This window comes from Sparus aurata, chromosome 8 (genome assembly GCF_900880675.1).
Source record: "Sparus aurata chromosome 8, fSpaAur1.1, whole genome shotgun sequence".
Classification (NCBI taxonomy): Eukaryota; Metazoa; Chordata; class Actinopteri; order Spariformes; family Sparidae; genus Sparus; species Sparus aurata.
In genome coordinates, this window is record NC_044194.1 from 36018887 (window position 1) to 36035461 (window position 16575).

At 39.8% G+C, this 16575-nt stretch overlaps 1 protein-coding gene across 7 annotated transcripts in view; it reads left to right on the forward strand.

Moving 5' to 3' along the window:
* Positions 1-4709: 4709 nt before the first annotated feature.
* Positions 4710-16575, forward strand: part of zc3h18 (zinc finger CCCH-type containing 18) — a 50846-nt gene continuing 38980 nt past the window's right edge. For 6 of the 7 annotated variants that reach the window (XM_030425458.1, XM_030425461.1, XM_030425462.1 and 3 more), the window contains exons 1-9: positions 4780-4952; positions 5995-6926; positions 8864-8948; positions 10731-10879; positions 11127-11222; positions 11537-11679; positions 13373-13402; positions 14557-14671; positions 15259-15530. In XM_030425458.1, coding sequence (XP_030281318.1) covers positions 6006-6926; positions 8864-8948; positions 10731-10879; positions 11127-11222; positions 11537-11679; positions 13373-13402; positions 14557-14671; positions 15259-15530 — 1811 coding nt within the window. In that variant the 5' untranslated portion in view covers positions 4780-4952; positions 5995-6005. Of the gene's footprint in view, positions 4953-5994; positions 6927-8863; positions 8949-10730; positions 10880-11126; positions 11223-11536; positions 11680-13372; positions 13403-14556; positions 14672-15258; positions 15531-16575 lie in introns of all 7 variants that reach the window. The other variant, XM_030425459.1, reaches the window with a different exon arrangement.

Below are 16575 nucleotides of genomic sequence, written 5' to 3' on the forward strand. Positions count from 1 at the left end.
TGTCCCTTAAGAAGCTCCTGTTTGAATGTGCTTCTCCCGGTGTCATTCTTGATGTTGGGTGGGTAGTGTATGTGGATGATGTCACTCATGCTCTGCTCTGGACAGTGAGGGAGGGTTGTCTGCTGTTTAGGATGGCTCACTGGTCAGGTTTCTTTGAATACAACTCTCTATAAAAGCAAATAACCTCTGTCTGTCTGTCTGTGTGTGTGTGTGTGTGTGTGTGTGTGTGTGTGTGTGTGTGTGTGTGTATTCCTCAAATATCTCTGCGGATCAGGATCAGACAGACCTGAGAGTTTAGACATGGCTGCTGCGTGGTTCAGGGGTGTGCTATTTTGCATTTGTTTGGACTGCAATTATACCATTAATAAATTATTTCATATATGCTATACAAATTTCACGAGCATTGTCCACCGGAGCCACTATAGTCATGTGCACACCAGAGCCAATCACTGCACACCGTGGCCACGCGCACACCAGAGCCAATCACTGCAGAGCCCACTGCGACCCCCCACCTTAAAAAACAAGCAGATTTATACCTGCAGCGGCGCGAGCTGGACCAGGATTTTGCCGGCGGTTCGGTCCCGTTCTGTTCTGTTCTGTGCATCTAAACTGACTGTTGTGGATTAATGAGATTAAACGAGTCCGGACCGAGTCTGTTCGGGTCTGAGGAGATCCGGAGACGCGCGGACAACAAAGTGGAATCGGAATCTGTGGATGTTCGTGTGTAGCTAGCCGCTAGCTAGCAGCTAGCCGCTAGCCGCTAGCTACACGGCCCACCTCCCGAGGCGACGGACCGGAAGCATCGGCACGTCCAAAACCGGACCTAGGGTAAATAATGTCCGCCACGCTTTTTCGCGAACATTGCCGTCACGTTTGCTTTGTGTCTGCTGCAGGAAGAAACAGTAAAAACAGGCTTTTGTCACGAAAGTGTCCAAGTAGCAAGTTTGGTTGTTGAGGAACAGGAAGTTGTGGGAGGGACCTAGGCGGATGATTGACATGCAACGACGGTCGTTGTGTGTGAGAGTTGAGAGATTTGTGACATTTAGCGTGTTTGGAGTGTGTAGTTAGTGTGTTATGTAGTGTTTGGTGTAGTGTGTTTAGTGAGTAGTGGAGTCGTTTTTTTGTTTAATGAGTCAGAATAGAGGAGAGGCTGAATATGGAGCAGGCAGTGCAGCTCTTCATTCAGCTGGAAGGAGCTCAGGCAGACCTGAGCATTGCCTGCATTTAAATGTAAATAGTTACATATAACTTTGTAAATGTTTTAAATGTATGCACACATTTAGATAAACAACAATTTATATTTGCATTATAAGTAAAAAAAAAAAAAAAAAAAAAAGGTTTGTTAAACATATTTGTGGTTTTCACAGCAAAAAAATCTAACTTCTTCCAACTCGGATTTCATGTTTTTTTTTTGTGATTTTAGGTCCATTGTGTTAATACAGTATGTCAAAATAAAAGAAATAACTGTACAGTCACACATGTGAGGTTGTGCTGAAATAATGACACCAAGTAAATAGCTTTTAAGATGAAATATAATGGCAAAATCAAAAATAGTCAAAAACAGCCAATTATACCCTGGAATATCAGATTTCACAACAAACCTAAATATCCCTGACGTCCCACCTTCAAACACAGCCTCATTTGGCCATCCATGAAAAAGCTCCTTAACCTCCCACTTTTTTATAGGAATACACTTTTCTTACGGGCACTGCACGAGTGTTGAATAAAAAAGATGGAACGAGATGGCTGTTTTCCAACTGCTACTTTTATCATCCACTGTTAGTTTCCAACTGCCATATTTAGCTGCCGCTAGTTCCAACTGCCATTTTTGAGTTCCAAATGTTATTGTTTGACCACAGCTCCAAGTGTTTATGTGGATTATTCTCAGTAACCTTTTGTAACCCTTAAACAAACAACTATAAATTAAAGTTGTCAACAGTCCAGTGGTGTTGTTTCTTCTGTTAGCTGTATGTAGGCCTACTCACTCCCTTTAGATTATCTGTTGTTTGTTGATTTTGTTGATTGTCCTCCTGTTTCCTGTCTCCTAGTAACAAGCTCCTACAGACTCCTTTTAGCTCCTGCTAACTCTTGCGAGCTCTGTCACTTTTTCGTTGGGGAATTTTCTTCTTTTCTCTTGTTTTTCCTCTTTTCCAGTTCGACTTTTCGACTTTTCTGTTGTCCTTGGTCTTGTCTTTAAGTTGTTCAAAATTTGATTTTCTCTTCTCAATTTAAAAATGACAAAAATACATACATATCTAGGAGCTCATGTAGCACATGTCCTCCTGCTTTGGAATCTTCTCTTTATCTCTCTCTGTTCTTCTGTTTTCTTTTCTGTTTTTCTTCTTTCTGGAAGGTAATTCCTCCAAAAGCATTTTCCTCTTCAAAATTTGACACAAAATTAAAAGTTTATCTCATCTTAAAACCAAAAAAAAGAGATAATCTTCAGGAGCTCATGTTGCTCGGGCACCACTTGGCGATGCCTTTGCCTGCTCAGTCGACCTTCTGGATTCAAACTCTTCACCTATATTTTATGTAAATCACCTGTATCAGATATTCTGAGCATGAAAACTGTGGCTCTTCCTGAAATTTCTTCCATCTCTTTTTTTCCTGTTAAAAGGTTTTTCAATGTGACATGTTTTTCCATCACTCAAAGGGTCACTCAAGGGTCTAAGGACAGAGGATGTCATTCACTGTACAGAAGTAATTTGAGCTTATTTGATATAATCAAATGCAGTCTAATCAGTTTGATTCTTTATTTAGGCTTAGCGAGGAGATAAATCAATTTAAAAGTAGGAGCAAAGGATGATTTTAACGACAGCTGACAGAGCACAACTTGCGAGATGACTTTCACTGTTTAGATTTTTGGTTCCTGTTCTGGTGACAATAGAACTTGGAATGAAAACCAAGTATAAAAATAATCAGCACTCAGGCCTAAAGCTTTGGGCAGTCCTATTGAGAGGGCATTTTTTATAAAATACAGTGTTTTGGGAAATTAATTTAGATGCTTGATGCTTGACCTGCTCTACCCGCTGTAGCTCAGCGGGTAGAGCAGGTCAAGCATGTTGAAGTGTCCTTGAGCAAGACACTAAACCCCAAATTGCTCCTGATGTGCAGTTGGCACCTTGCATGGCGGCCTCTGCCATCAATGAGAGCTAGGGGTGGGCGGATTGATCCAAATATCAATAGTACCGATACCAAGGTGAGTATTGGTTTCGGATTGATACTAGCGTGATGAGATCGATATTTTTGTTGTAGTTTCTCTTCTATAAATTCAGCAAATCACAGAGTTTGTGTGAGCGCAGCACTCCTCTTCACTTCTCTCACTCTGCTCACTCAGATTCACTGTAACTGGAACTCAAAAATATATACTTGTATTGATATAGAGCCTACCTCAAACCTGAAGTTTGAATATGGCAGAATATAATAACCCCTTTGTGTATCTGTTGAAGGAACATCAGTATTTCTATTTAGGCTTCATGCAGATAGGTTATAGATTTAATTAAGTTAAATATAATTTTCTTATTTGGCTAAAATCTTTGTCCTGTGTTCTATCGTTATCATAATCATGGTCAACTAGTTAAAGGAAAAAGTACTAAATCACTCAATGATCAGGAATGTTCAGGTAAAAAGTATTGGTATCGGCAATACTGGCCCTGTAATTACTTGGTATCAGATCGATACCAAAATTTGCAGTATCACCCACCCCTAGTGAGAGCCCTGCGATGAACAGGCGACTTGTCCAGGCAGTACCCTGCCCTCACCCAGAGACAGCTGGGGTTGACTCCAGCAAAAACCCCTGCATCCCCATAAAAGGGATAAAGCGGTTACAGACAATGGATGGATGGATGGGCTTTAAAAGGAATATGTATCAGCAAGAAACTGTGTAAACAATAGTTTCAGTGAAAGTGGTATTCAGGACCAACACCAGGATCAGGCCGTTCAGGCTATCACTATGGGACAGCAGCAAAATTAGGTCTGCAGACAAGAAAACTATTTAAAACTGTGGTTCTGTTTCATGGAGGCCCATAGTGGACTTTAATAAAATGATAATACAAACTTAAATAATAACAATAGTATTGTCATTTTCGATATATGTATGTGTTATTTGAGTAAAAGTTCCAATTGAACTACAAATGTAAATATGAAAATGGAAATACAATCAAATTTCCATTTTCGTGAGCACATACTCATCATTCCATAGCCATATAAAAATAAAAATTGCAAAGCTGTTTGACAGTTTCATAGACTTTATTTGCTCTACAGTGGACAATATTCAGATTAAATAAACACAACAGCACTCCCCCAGTGTATTGAAGTTAAATGTGTATGTCTGCACACTCTCTTTATGAAAGTTCATCTTATCTGTAAATAGCCCAATATATAGTTACCTAAAGTGATAACAGGTTACACAGTTAACTATCTAACTAATCCATTGCAACACATTAAACAACATTGCATGTTGGGCTGAATAAAAAGGAAATGAACAACGTTTTCTATCCATTCCAAAACTATTGTAACGACCTCGTATCTTTTTAGATCGGTGTTTGCAGAAACAAGATGAATAATCTAATATCATATCATATCATATCATATCATATCATATCATTCGCTTAAGGCATCATTTTGAAATGTTGATGTCGTTACTGACGTTCACAATTTGGGCCGCTATCACTAAACACAAATCAGATTCAAATACTGATCTCAGATCTGTCCACATTCCATGCCAGCAGCGCCCGCCGACAGCGCCGAGCAGCGCCTTTCCCCTGTCGTGTCTTGATGACGTTGAGGTAATGGCCGCTCTCGCTGTGTCTTGCCCAGTGTTTTACTGTCTCTAGCATAGCGGTTAAATTAAACCGTATTATCTTTATTGTAGACTGTAAAAAACAATAGCAGTGGGAGAGGGCAGTTCGTAACGCTGCAGTGCCGTCTTTGAACAGCTCCGGGTCGGCAAGGTGAATGCAAATGTGTGGTTGTTAGCAGCTAGCCAAAGTGTAGCTGCGCTTTTAGCTTAGCCTCAGTGGAGACTTCATTGTTAATTGAAAGATATGTGAATGTGCTATATTGTCCACTCCTGGCTAAAGCGGTTGTGGCCGTTAGTTGTGAATTTAAGCTAACCGACTTGTTTGTTCATATTCTTCGCCGTAAATTTGCTGTTTGGTGACGGCAGGTGTGCTCGTTAGTTAAGCAGCTTCGTGTTGGCAAGTTATGGGCCTCGTTTAAAACTAGCGCAACCCAGTTATTAGAAGTGTTATCAGTTATGTTACGCTGCAGGTGAACTTGTGTAGTTATTACAAACTTGGAAATGTTGTCTTATGATATACATATGAGTAGGTAAATTAAACCGTGGAATCCTCAAAAAATCATATGTTTCAATTTTAGCTCCTACCATTAGCGCATAATTGTTAGCTAGCTTACTATAGCTGTTCAGGGTTTGCAGTGCAGTTGCATTAGCGGCACCGGAAGCTGATTTAAACAACGATATATCGAGTAGCAAAACTAAAGGAGTGCTAGTCTTCTTCTCAATTTAGATAGCGATTTTGTTTCCAAGCTAAATATTTTTTTGGGTTGGCTGTCAACGTTACATTTTGTGTGCTGTCTAGTCAAATATATGTTGTGTATCATGTAGAGTGTCATATGCCAGACGATATTGGAAGGTGTGATAATGCAGTTTGCCTTTTCTCAACTTGTTGAAGTATATAAGTTAAGTATGAGAAAATATTAGTACATACTAGCAGTAAATAGGAGTTGGGTGTACGAATTCCACAGTACGTTTCCGTTAAGAAAGACTTAAGGTTGTGGTTGTTGTTAGGTGGACAACTTAAAGATTGGTTTTATTGTAGTATTTTCTATGGGTGGAACTTTCACTCTAGACAGCTATATTGGCTAGGACTACTGCATGATGTTCTTTTCATGATACAGTATACGTTCAAGATCAAAGTTCCAGCTCAATTAGCACTTTGGTGTTACAGACTACTGTGTTTCTTTTTACACCAGAATATTCTCAAATGGATACCCCTGAAAGTCCTACCCAGTCCCCTCAATCCCCTGAAGAGGACGAGAGGGGCCTTTCAGACAATGAGCTGCTGGATTCTCCTGATGAAGAGGAGGACAGGGTAATATCAGACAGTGAGATAGTCCATGAGGAGGACGAAGAGGAGATGGAAAGCCGAGTAAGAGGTTCAGAATTGGAGGGGGAGAGGGAAGAGGGGGATGAGGTGGTACCTGACTTTGTCTCAGACCCAGAGGATGAGGAGCCTGTGGGAGAAATGGAAGGGATGGGACAGGAGGATGAGGCCATGTTACTCATGGAGGTGGATGATGACCATCCAAAGGGGGACCAGTTGGATGGGGAAAGAGAGGAGCAAGAGGATCGAGTCATTGACACACCTCAGTCTCCAGACTCCGAGCCAGAGCAGGGCAAGAGCTTCATTGCTGAAGAGGATGGAGATGATAGGGAGGAAGTATACAGTGACTACCGAAAGAAAGCCCCAGCAGAGCCTCAAACAGTTAAGGTGGATGAAGAGGAGGAGGAACACAAAAGTAAGGCTGAAGAGGAAGAGGAAGATGAAATGATGAGGGCTGAACAGAGAAGGAGAGCTGTTGCAGTGAGGGATGACTCGGTATCTGTTTCCCGGGAGCTGGATGAGCATGAACTGGATTACGATGAGGAGGTCCCAGAGGAACCCAGCATCCCTATTCATGAGGAAGAGGAAGATGATGAAGACACAAAAGCAGAGGGAGAAGTAGAGGAGAGTAAGGAAAAGAGCAGTAAGAAGGAGAAAAAAACAATCCTTCCTCCATCTCCTACAGACAGTGACATCAAGAGGACGGATGACTCGAAAGGCCCTGAGAGGATGCATAGAGATTCCTTCAGAGACAAGAAGAAGGATGAAGATGACGGAGAGATTGATGAAGGAGAGATTGACGTAAGTGATCCTAGTTTTACCAGTAGTTGTTTGTTAATCAGCGTGTGGTGATTGGCCATGTGCAGATAAATGGTGAAAAAAAATACCCTTCATATTCCGAATGTTTTTGTGCCTGTAGGGCTGCATGATATAAGAGATACACCATCTTCAATTTTCTTGGCCGATCCCACATAGACAGACATTTGTATATTTATAATAAAACGTAGACTATTGGATAATTCTTAAATTGTCTTCAAAACTGCACCAGATTACAGGATCTTCTCTCACTCTCACTTAAACAAGTCTCAAAATAAAGCTGTTACTGGACAGAGCTTCTTTTATCTACAAATGGTATCCTACTGAAAATGAATTGCAGTATATTCCACTATATAACATGTTGTAAGCTATTTTATTCAGTGGCCTGTCAGTGAATTGGTCTAAGTGAATTGAATATGGAATCAGATATATCTGGCACTGATTGGCCAGTTGTCAGTCATTGCTGGTCATACCCAAAACCAGCTGACTCTGGTCCCTGGCCAGTCCATCTGTGCTTCTCAACATATTGAGGTAAATCATATTGTCCTTATTATGACATATTTTTGAACTGCAATATGATTCATCACTAGTGGAAATTAATGTTTTTTGCATCACAGTTTTCATTTTAGCTGAAAAAACATGTTAAAAAAATTATGCGACATTTGTTGCGGTCTGCAATAAACACGTTTCCTTATATCTGATGAACAAGGTATGGAGTCCAGGATATCTTTTAGTTATTCTTAAAAATATATCTCTGTTATTGAAATTAAGAGTGTAAGAACTTGCCCATTTGTTGTGTACTTGTTTGTCTTAATTGTGCTCTTCTAATTGACTTGAATGTTAGTGTTGCTATTAGTACAACCCAACAAAGTCCAGTCCAGTTAATTGCTTTTTAGCTAAACATAGCACAAAAAGAATAAATTTGTCTTTGGTAGATTATTTCTTTGTTGTTACAATGCTTCTCAGCAATAAATCTTGTACTGTTTGAAAGCCTGTTTATTTCCCTTTTTGAATGGTACCACATTTGCATTTGTTTGGATGAGCAGCAGGAGCTAATTATGTGGGTTGCGCCCATGAAAAATTGGCCAAATCTTCTCTGCCAAACAGCTTATTCTGCAATTGACTCTTATTTGGTGTTGTTTGGTGGATTGGATGATTGAAGTCAGAAGAAACAAGACAAACTGGCAATTTAACAATTTATTAGTTTAACAAACAGCTAGTGTGGGGAAGAACCATACACAGCCACAGCCGCCTGGCAGCTGTTCCTCATGTTGGTCACTAGCTCTTTCTTCCCTGTACTCTACTGTGCATTTTACTCTTGAATGCAAAGAAAAAGTAGAGTTAGTGTGAAAAACACACTGGTACAAGTGACTCTGAATAATGACATCCAGACTGGTAAATAATGTTATGATTTGCTATGCTTCGACTCTAAATCGCTCTTTCTCTTTATCAAAGAGCAGCGTAGAACGTATTCAGGAGGCACCTTTTATAAGTGATGTTGACCATCACATTCCCTTGCTATGACAGCGTTGTAGGTGGACAGGTTGAAATTAAACTGAAACGTGCAAATCGCTGCAGTGTCCACATAGGCCAACCTCCTCCCACTCCTCTGAATAGGGTAGCAGAGATAGGTGATTTTTATCACTGGCACCTAATGTAACCCTGTATGAAAGTTCAGTTTCACATACTTGTGATCTCCTTTCAGATTTTAAGATTAAGGCCGTCACTTTCATTTCTGAAAATTTGACTTGTTCATTGATTACGTGTCATAAAATAAACAATGGCAAATTCATATCCCAAAATATTGTTTCAGCTTTTAAATGTGAAATGTAAATCAGGTTCTCTTGAAATGCTATCTAACTAGCATGATTAGTAGGAAGGACTTTGAAATGCTCTAATGTGCCTTTTGTCTGTCTGAGTAGGACGATGACCTGGAAGAGGGCGAGGTCAAAGATCCCTCAGACAGGAAGATCAGGCCACGTCCAATCTGCAGGTTCTTCATCAAAGGTAGGTGGTGACAAGAAGATCTTATTCTTTCCCAGACCCATGGATGCTATTATTTGCTGCAATATGCGTAGTAGTTTATATCGCTATGCATGGATGTGTAAGCTGTTCAGTAACAAAAATTGCTGTGACACACTGGCAAAGATATCTTTCAGGTCATTTAGAAAGAGTATGGCAGTTACCTAGCTTGTCTTCAAGAAACCATGGACCAGTTTATTTCTCAACAGTAAGATGTCTCACTAGGAGTTGTCTTCAATTCTGACACTTTTTAGTCAATTTGAACGTTGCGATGGAATGTTACAAAAGAGGAGGATGTTTCATTCTGTTTCTGAGGATTGCCTTGACAGATACAAGTAAAGATAACAAGCTGATATACAAAAGCACAATGACTGACGTTGGGCTGTTTTTGACTTGATAGACAGTGACAAGACATTAGTAGTGACTTCACTATGATTGAACATAATAACAATCTAACATTGTAATAACATCTGGAATCATGTTGGAGACCATGTGAGAATTGTTGCTGTTTGTGTTATCTATTGTTATGCAGGTTGTTTTATAGCAGGTGGAGCCGTTGTACTCAATATACATTTCAGTTTCTTTCTCTACTGCCCATAGTAAGATGTACTCAATAAGGATTGAAGTACTTGAAATTACGTTGGTTAAATTGGTTGGTTGATTGATTGTCAGGAATAAATACACAGATTCACCATTGTTCTATTTAGAACTAATCTTTAAGGATGGATAACAATTCTCCAAATTCACAATTTGATTTGACTTTTGATTTGAAAAAAGAAAAGAAGAAAAAATAATTTAATGTAAACCAAAAAACATAAATTACTATCCTTCAGTGTTTCAACAATAAAAGAAAGAAATTCAGTTTGTCACAAAATTTGGTCTCTCAAATCTCCAAAGGATCTTTGTCAATGTTACCATTTCCATTCAGTTGTTCCTCCTCTAATCAAAAAAGGTTCTGTGAAATATCTTTGACACTGTCCGAATTACCCTTGAACCAGTCAGCTGAATGACACCCCTAGCTAACATTAAAGTGAAACTCTCGCCAGAAAGCAACCAAGGCTTTATTTGTGATGGAATATGAGTCAAACCTTCGTGTAAAAGTATAATTAAGACAACAGATGCACTTTTAAGATTTACCGTAGTTTCGTTTTCGGGCAAGCTAATTTTCAATGGAGTGCGGGGCACTGGAATGCTAGCATCAAAATCTGATAAAGGAGGAAGGAGGTCCACCATTACTCTCCCGCCTGTTAGGTCACACTCAGGGATCTTTAGTAAACTCTGCGTACACAAACATTGTTCTCAATGCTCGTGTTCATGTGTAGAGATGCTGGTGATACTACGAGCAAAGTTTCATGTTGTGACAAGCATAAGAGTGCCCCTGCACTCCTTTGAAAATTAGCTTGCCCGAAAACGAAACTAAGGTAAATCTTAAGTGCCTCTTTCATCGTAATTCTGCTTTTACATGAAGGTTTGACACATATTCAATCACAAATAAAGCCTTGGTTGCTCTTTGGCGAGAGTTTCACTTTAATGTCTGTAAATGTGCAATGTATTTTTGATTGCTAAAATTTTGTCAGCTATGGTTTTGTGTCAACTAATTTGCCACTCAATTTGTGGGTGTTTACAAGAATGCACATTTTCAGTGCTTTTCTCCAAACAAGTAGCCTTCATGACAAAAAGAAATGTTTTTGTTGTTTGGGTAACTGCCTGTTTTGCCAATTGCCTGCAAATTATTTAAACCATATGATTACATTTTCTTTCTTCCAGGTAACTGTACTTGGGGTATGAACTGTAGGTTCATCCACCCTGGAGTCAATGACAAAGGTAACTATTCTCTCATCAGTAAGCCAGACCCCTTCTCACCAAATGGAGCGCCTCCAGGAGGACCACACCCACTCATACCCAATAATCCCTGGGTAAATTTCACTCCCACTACTACTATTTTTATAGCACTGATATGAAGACGATCATATTATTATTATTATTATTATCATTATTATTATTATTATTATTATTACTATTAACTTTGTGAAACAGTAGGCTTTTGCTTTTGAAGAAGTCTCTGTCTGCAGTTCTAGTGACACTATCACTGGGTCTCCGTATCTCTCTGTGAGCATATATGCCAATATTGAGAAACTGTGAATTCATTTGTCACCTTTTCAGGCTGGACCTGCAGTGGAGGAGCTCCCTCCACCCCCTCCTCCTGTGGAGCCTCCTGTGGAGAGTGCCTGGGAGAGAGGGCTCAGGCATGCCAAAGAGGTACATGCTGTCTGTTAGCTTAATAACGGTACAAGCAGAAGAGCTTATAATTTGCAGGGTTTGCAGTCGATAAAGCATTATTTTCATGCTGGTGTATGCATGTACGCGTCGTTTGTGTAGTTTTTTTTAAAGGTGAGAGGGACAAATGTGTCAATTTAGCTTTACCAACAAGCTGTTTGTTACCTGTCTGCTCAAAGCCTCAGCTCTAACTGTATTATACACTCTGTTGACAGTTCATCAGGTACACCTAGCTAAAGTTTCTATGTTTGTTTATATTTTAAACAAAATGTTCCCTATGGTTCTGTGTCCAACAGGTCCTGAAGAAGGCCACCATCCGTAAGGAGCAGGAGCCAGACTTTGAGGAGAAGCGTTTCAATGTGACCATCGGAGAAGACGAGAGAGAATTTGACAAAGAGAACGATTTCTTCCGAGAACGCAGTTACCGTATCATCAGAGAGTATGTCTTCTTCCCTTTGAAGATTTAGCACACTGTTTAGTGATCTAAAGTGAATGACGTGTCTAAGTTAAGCGTATGCCGTGTTCAAGTCAACTGGGCGCAAAGTAAGGTGCATGGTGTAGAGGGGTTGTATTTAGACTCTTAATTAGACATGGGTGTGTTTTGGGTGTAACAAAAATGAAATCCATCAGGATGCCATCTCCCATTCCCTTTTAAGAGCCAGGTGCACCAGGACCTTGAGCATAAAAATGGTGGCAGTCATCTTCAGACAGGTATGAGGTCCTCAGCTGATGGACCCTCTGCCTCTGCTACCTCATAGTCTTCAACAACTCCATTTAAGAGCATATGGTAAAACTGACTGATGTGAAGGAAGGGGGAGCGCTTGTGCTCATCCCTCTGTGTGTGCGGATTTCAGTCCATGGATTAGGCGGTAAAGTTCATAAAAATTATCATTCTGATCATCCTGAGCTTAAAAGAGGAAATTATTAATGACATTACCTGCAGCAATCACCCAGCAGCAGAATTATATATGTTTATCTTTACTTTAACATGAGCATTTGTACACGAGGAACAGCTGATTAACTTCTTGGATTATTTAAAACTCCTGGCTTGCCAATAAGATCAGTTAGTATTTCATGTTAATGTATGTTACATCAATTGGTAAAAAAGTCCAGGTTCATACAATAAAATGGTTTGGCTTGAAGCAGCTATCCTGATAAATTTGGAGACTGGGTCTTAAAATATTTGTTGGAGAGTTTCCTCTTCAGCTTTTAGTTTGGCTGTTTAAATGTGCCACAGTATTTGTTACAGTGACATTGCTGCACATGAAAATGTTTGAAAGGCCTCAAGATGGCAGTGTGGCATCAGTGCACCTAACCTAACCTCACTTTAAGACCAACACACCCAGGAGCGCACAGGTGGAGCATAAGCACATGTGAGGTAGGCACTGGGCGTAAAAAAAAAAATGATAGCTTCGGTCTGAAACTAGCAAGGACTGGCACACAGTTCTCCCCTTTGCTCCAGGCATTAGACAGAGCCCACAGTGTCATTGATGCTAAGCACCGGTCTCAGGTAGAACCTTTTATCCAGGGAGTGTGGTCCTTGCACACAAATATTTCTGTGTGTAACAATTATTCAGGTTGAAGTTAATATTTTTCGATGAGCTAACATAACTCTTTTCCTGTTCAAACCTGAAAGCTATAATTATTTTGTCACATTGTATCTGTAACATCAGCTGTACAATCTGTTGTTAGCTGACAACTTTTCTTTAACATGATGTAGATCCCTTGTGCGTTATTTGACAGTCTAATGAGAAATGCTGTTGTGTTTCATCATGACAGTACATCAAAGAATAGTGTTGTTACTTAACGTATCCATGTAACAACACGTCTTATAGGAGCATGCTCTCTGAAAAATGTTTTCTTTGTTTTTTGTTATTTATTATTTTTTAAAAATTGAATTAACACTTGGTTAAAACCATTTTACCAGTTACACCACACCAGTCTCAAATCTCTGTATAAATATTTGTACTAAGGGGCCATCTTCTCTGTAACAAAAGGCTTTATTTTCTGCTGGCGCAACCAGTCACAGCAAACTTTGCCATTTAAATTAACACACAATTAGTGGGGAATACACAAACTAAATATGATAGATAAATTGTCATTAATGCTATTTTTTTTTTTTTCTCTTTCAGTGAAATGGACTTCAGAGATCCTTTATATGGGTAAGTGCAGACTAACAGATTCATAAAACTCTTAACACCTCACCTATGCCCCTTTCATCTATCAACTCCGGACAATATGCGGAGAAATCAGATTATGATATTGTCAACATTTGCTTGTTAACGCATGCAGCACATAACAGGAGAGTGTTCATGTTAGGTGTGTTCACACATGTTGGGAAAACCCTGTACAGTTTGAGGGAGGGGCACTGCCTGGGTAGGAGTCTACAAACTTCTCTATAATGATTTACCTGCAATATCAACGAGAATGGAAAGTAATATACAGGCAAACAGAAAAGAGTAGCACAAAGATCCCACGTGGAAAGAAAGATGCAACATTTTGGATATCTGTTCAACAGCAGCGTGAGTGGGTCATATAGAAGGGCAAGATTCTTACCAAATGTTTTGCAGAACTTGACGGGCAGTTTAAATGCCGTTATCTCACGTCCCGGTGTTGAAATGCCCATTTGCTCGTTTTGAATTCACTTGGGTCAGTTGTCTGCTTTCCACACATGTGGCTCACTCAGATTTAGCACTAGGGAGCTGGCAGGTTGAAGCCCGGGGTAATAATGGTGGTCACACATATAGCTCCTCTGGCCAATATCTGGATAAATCCAGAGTTACAGTCCATGTGTAAAAAGGGGTTTGGTCAGATCTGTTCTTTATTAGAACCTGAATCTTCACTCGATCATAGTGTAGACAGATTTTTATTGTCATTGTTTCACAAACACAGAAAAAAAATTGTGCAGAGATAATAATCCACAACCGTTAGCAGATTGGCTCTGCTGTACTGTACATTAGCAGCTGTTAATGTGTCTGGTTGCCCTGACATCTTGGAAGAATGAATGTTTTTTAATCAACTGTTGAATAGAACATTGCTCAAAAGTTTTGTCATGCTTAAACAGAGCATCAATATTTCTGTGCAGCTTTTTTTTCCAAAGTGAAATTATTCATGAAACAGTGATGTTCCATTCAGTGACTTCAAATTTAAACAGCTAAAACATAATGAACATATGTACACTGTCCTGTATCAGTCTGTAAAAGGACATACGTCAAGCAAAAAGAAAATCAAGAAGTAAAGAATAAATTGATTTGTGTGCTAAATGAACATCCTAGTAACCTTTTCTGTGCAATTTCTCAACTATTTCACCCTGCAGTGACCCATATGCTGATCCATACTATGACTATGAAATGGAGGCCCTATGGCGAGGTGGCCAGTATGAAAACTTCAGAGTGCAGTACACAGAAGCTCCTCTTCCATATCCCTACACTGTGAGTAGCGGTCTGTCTCTTTAACGTCACAGGTTTTATTACTATAGCGTGTGTCTGTTGTTTTCTCGGAACTGTTAGAAACACGTCAATAAGCCACATCGCTACTGCTTGACATGGTCCCTGGCACAAACTGTAGTCAGTTCTGACTCAATCCCACATACCCCAGAATTAATCACTCAGGCACCAAATCTTTATAAAATATTCCCCACTGTATACACTCTTTACCCCTGATGGAGAAACTTTTTTGCAAGGCTACATTCGCTAGGCTCTTTCAGTCCCTTCAGGATGTTACAATGTTGCGGTGCTAATCTCTGTGAATTCTGATAAACCTTGCAGTTTTGTCCATTTTTTTTTTTGTTTGTGTGTGTCTTATAGTATTGAGTTTAGTAGGAAATAGAGGGTCAGGGCCATGCCACAAACAGGGTAGGGAAGCCAAAAAGTATAGACTAACACTGTTGATTTTGGTCTTTTAAAGAGATTAATTTACTATAAGGAAACATGTAGTATGTCAGTCTGAGAGTTATCCCTGTAAATGTGTTAGCAAATAGCATGTTTTTGCTGAAAACTGAGCATATCTGCCGCTACAGGATCGTGAACGCGACCGCGACCCTCGGGAGCGTAACCGGGACAGAGAGAGGGAGAGAGATCACCGCGAAAGGGAACGCCGACAGAGAGAGAGGGAGCGAGAGAGAGAGAGGGAGCGTGAGAAGGAGAGGATGCGGCGGAAAGAAGAATGGGAGAGGGACCGGATCAAGCGGGATGAGAAAGAGAGGCCAAGGATGCGTCCTCCTAGAGATGCAAGAGAGAAGAAAGATGAGGACAAACTGAAAACACGGTCGCCTCTCAGTTTGCCACCCAAGTAAGTCAAATTTCAATTGGCTGGATTGAATTTGCTTAAAAAAAAGTAATTGGGGGAAAATAATTGGTCTCACTAATGTATGTTAATTACATTTAAAACCGTCTTCTTGCCAGGCAGTTAGTTAAAGCAGTGACTAAGTGTTGCAGGGCAGCTGTGGCCCAGTGGTAGGGCCAGCAACTTGTTATCAGAACTGGTTCAATTCCCCTGGTCTGCATGTTGAGGTGAAGTGAAGGCCCCTAACTGCTCCTGATGTGCTGGTCGGCACCTTGCACCTTGCCATCAGTGTATGAATATATGTATGAATTACTGTAAGTCAGTTTGGGCAAAAGCATTTGCTATTGCAAATTTGATTTGAAAAGGTACATATTTTTCATGGAATCATTATGCTTCAAATGTAAAAAAAAAAAAAAAAGGTCACTGCTGGCTGGTAACTGTGTTTTTATAAGATTTCAGATTAATGTCTTACTGCCATCTTACTCAATAATTTTAAAATCATTCACATGTTTGATTTAGTTGCTAATGTCATCATTCTTCTAGCCTGTATTGCCTGCAGTGGTTTAAGGTTTGTGATTCAGCTCTGAGAGTATATTTTAATAGTGTACTGTGGTATTGAAGCCATAAACTGCACATCTATGAAATCCGACATTAAACTTCCACAGAGAGGAATCTGAAAAGTGAAATGAAAATGTGATCATCACTGAAAATTGAGAGACAGACAGAGAGAGACAGAGATCATATTACCTTTTGTTATACCTTATGGGATTACTTGCCCCACTTCCTTTTTGTTTCATTCCTTCCTCAAAGGAAACAACCTTTGATAGGAATAAACACTGAGGGCCAAAAATAGCTCCTGTGTTATGATTCTATTTTTAGCTCCCAGTTGTGCTCTGAATGTTTGCTTTTGCATCACACCTGTGGAATTTCTCATTCACTTGGGGACACGCGTCTTTTGTACTTGCGTGTGTACACATTTGTTTTCATTGAATGGTTGATAATATTTTTATAATTCCAAATATGTGTTATTTTAATTTGCCTTTGCTACATG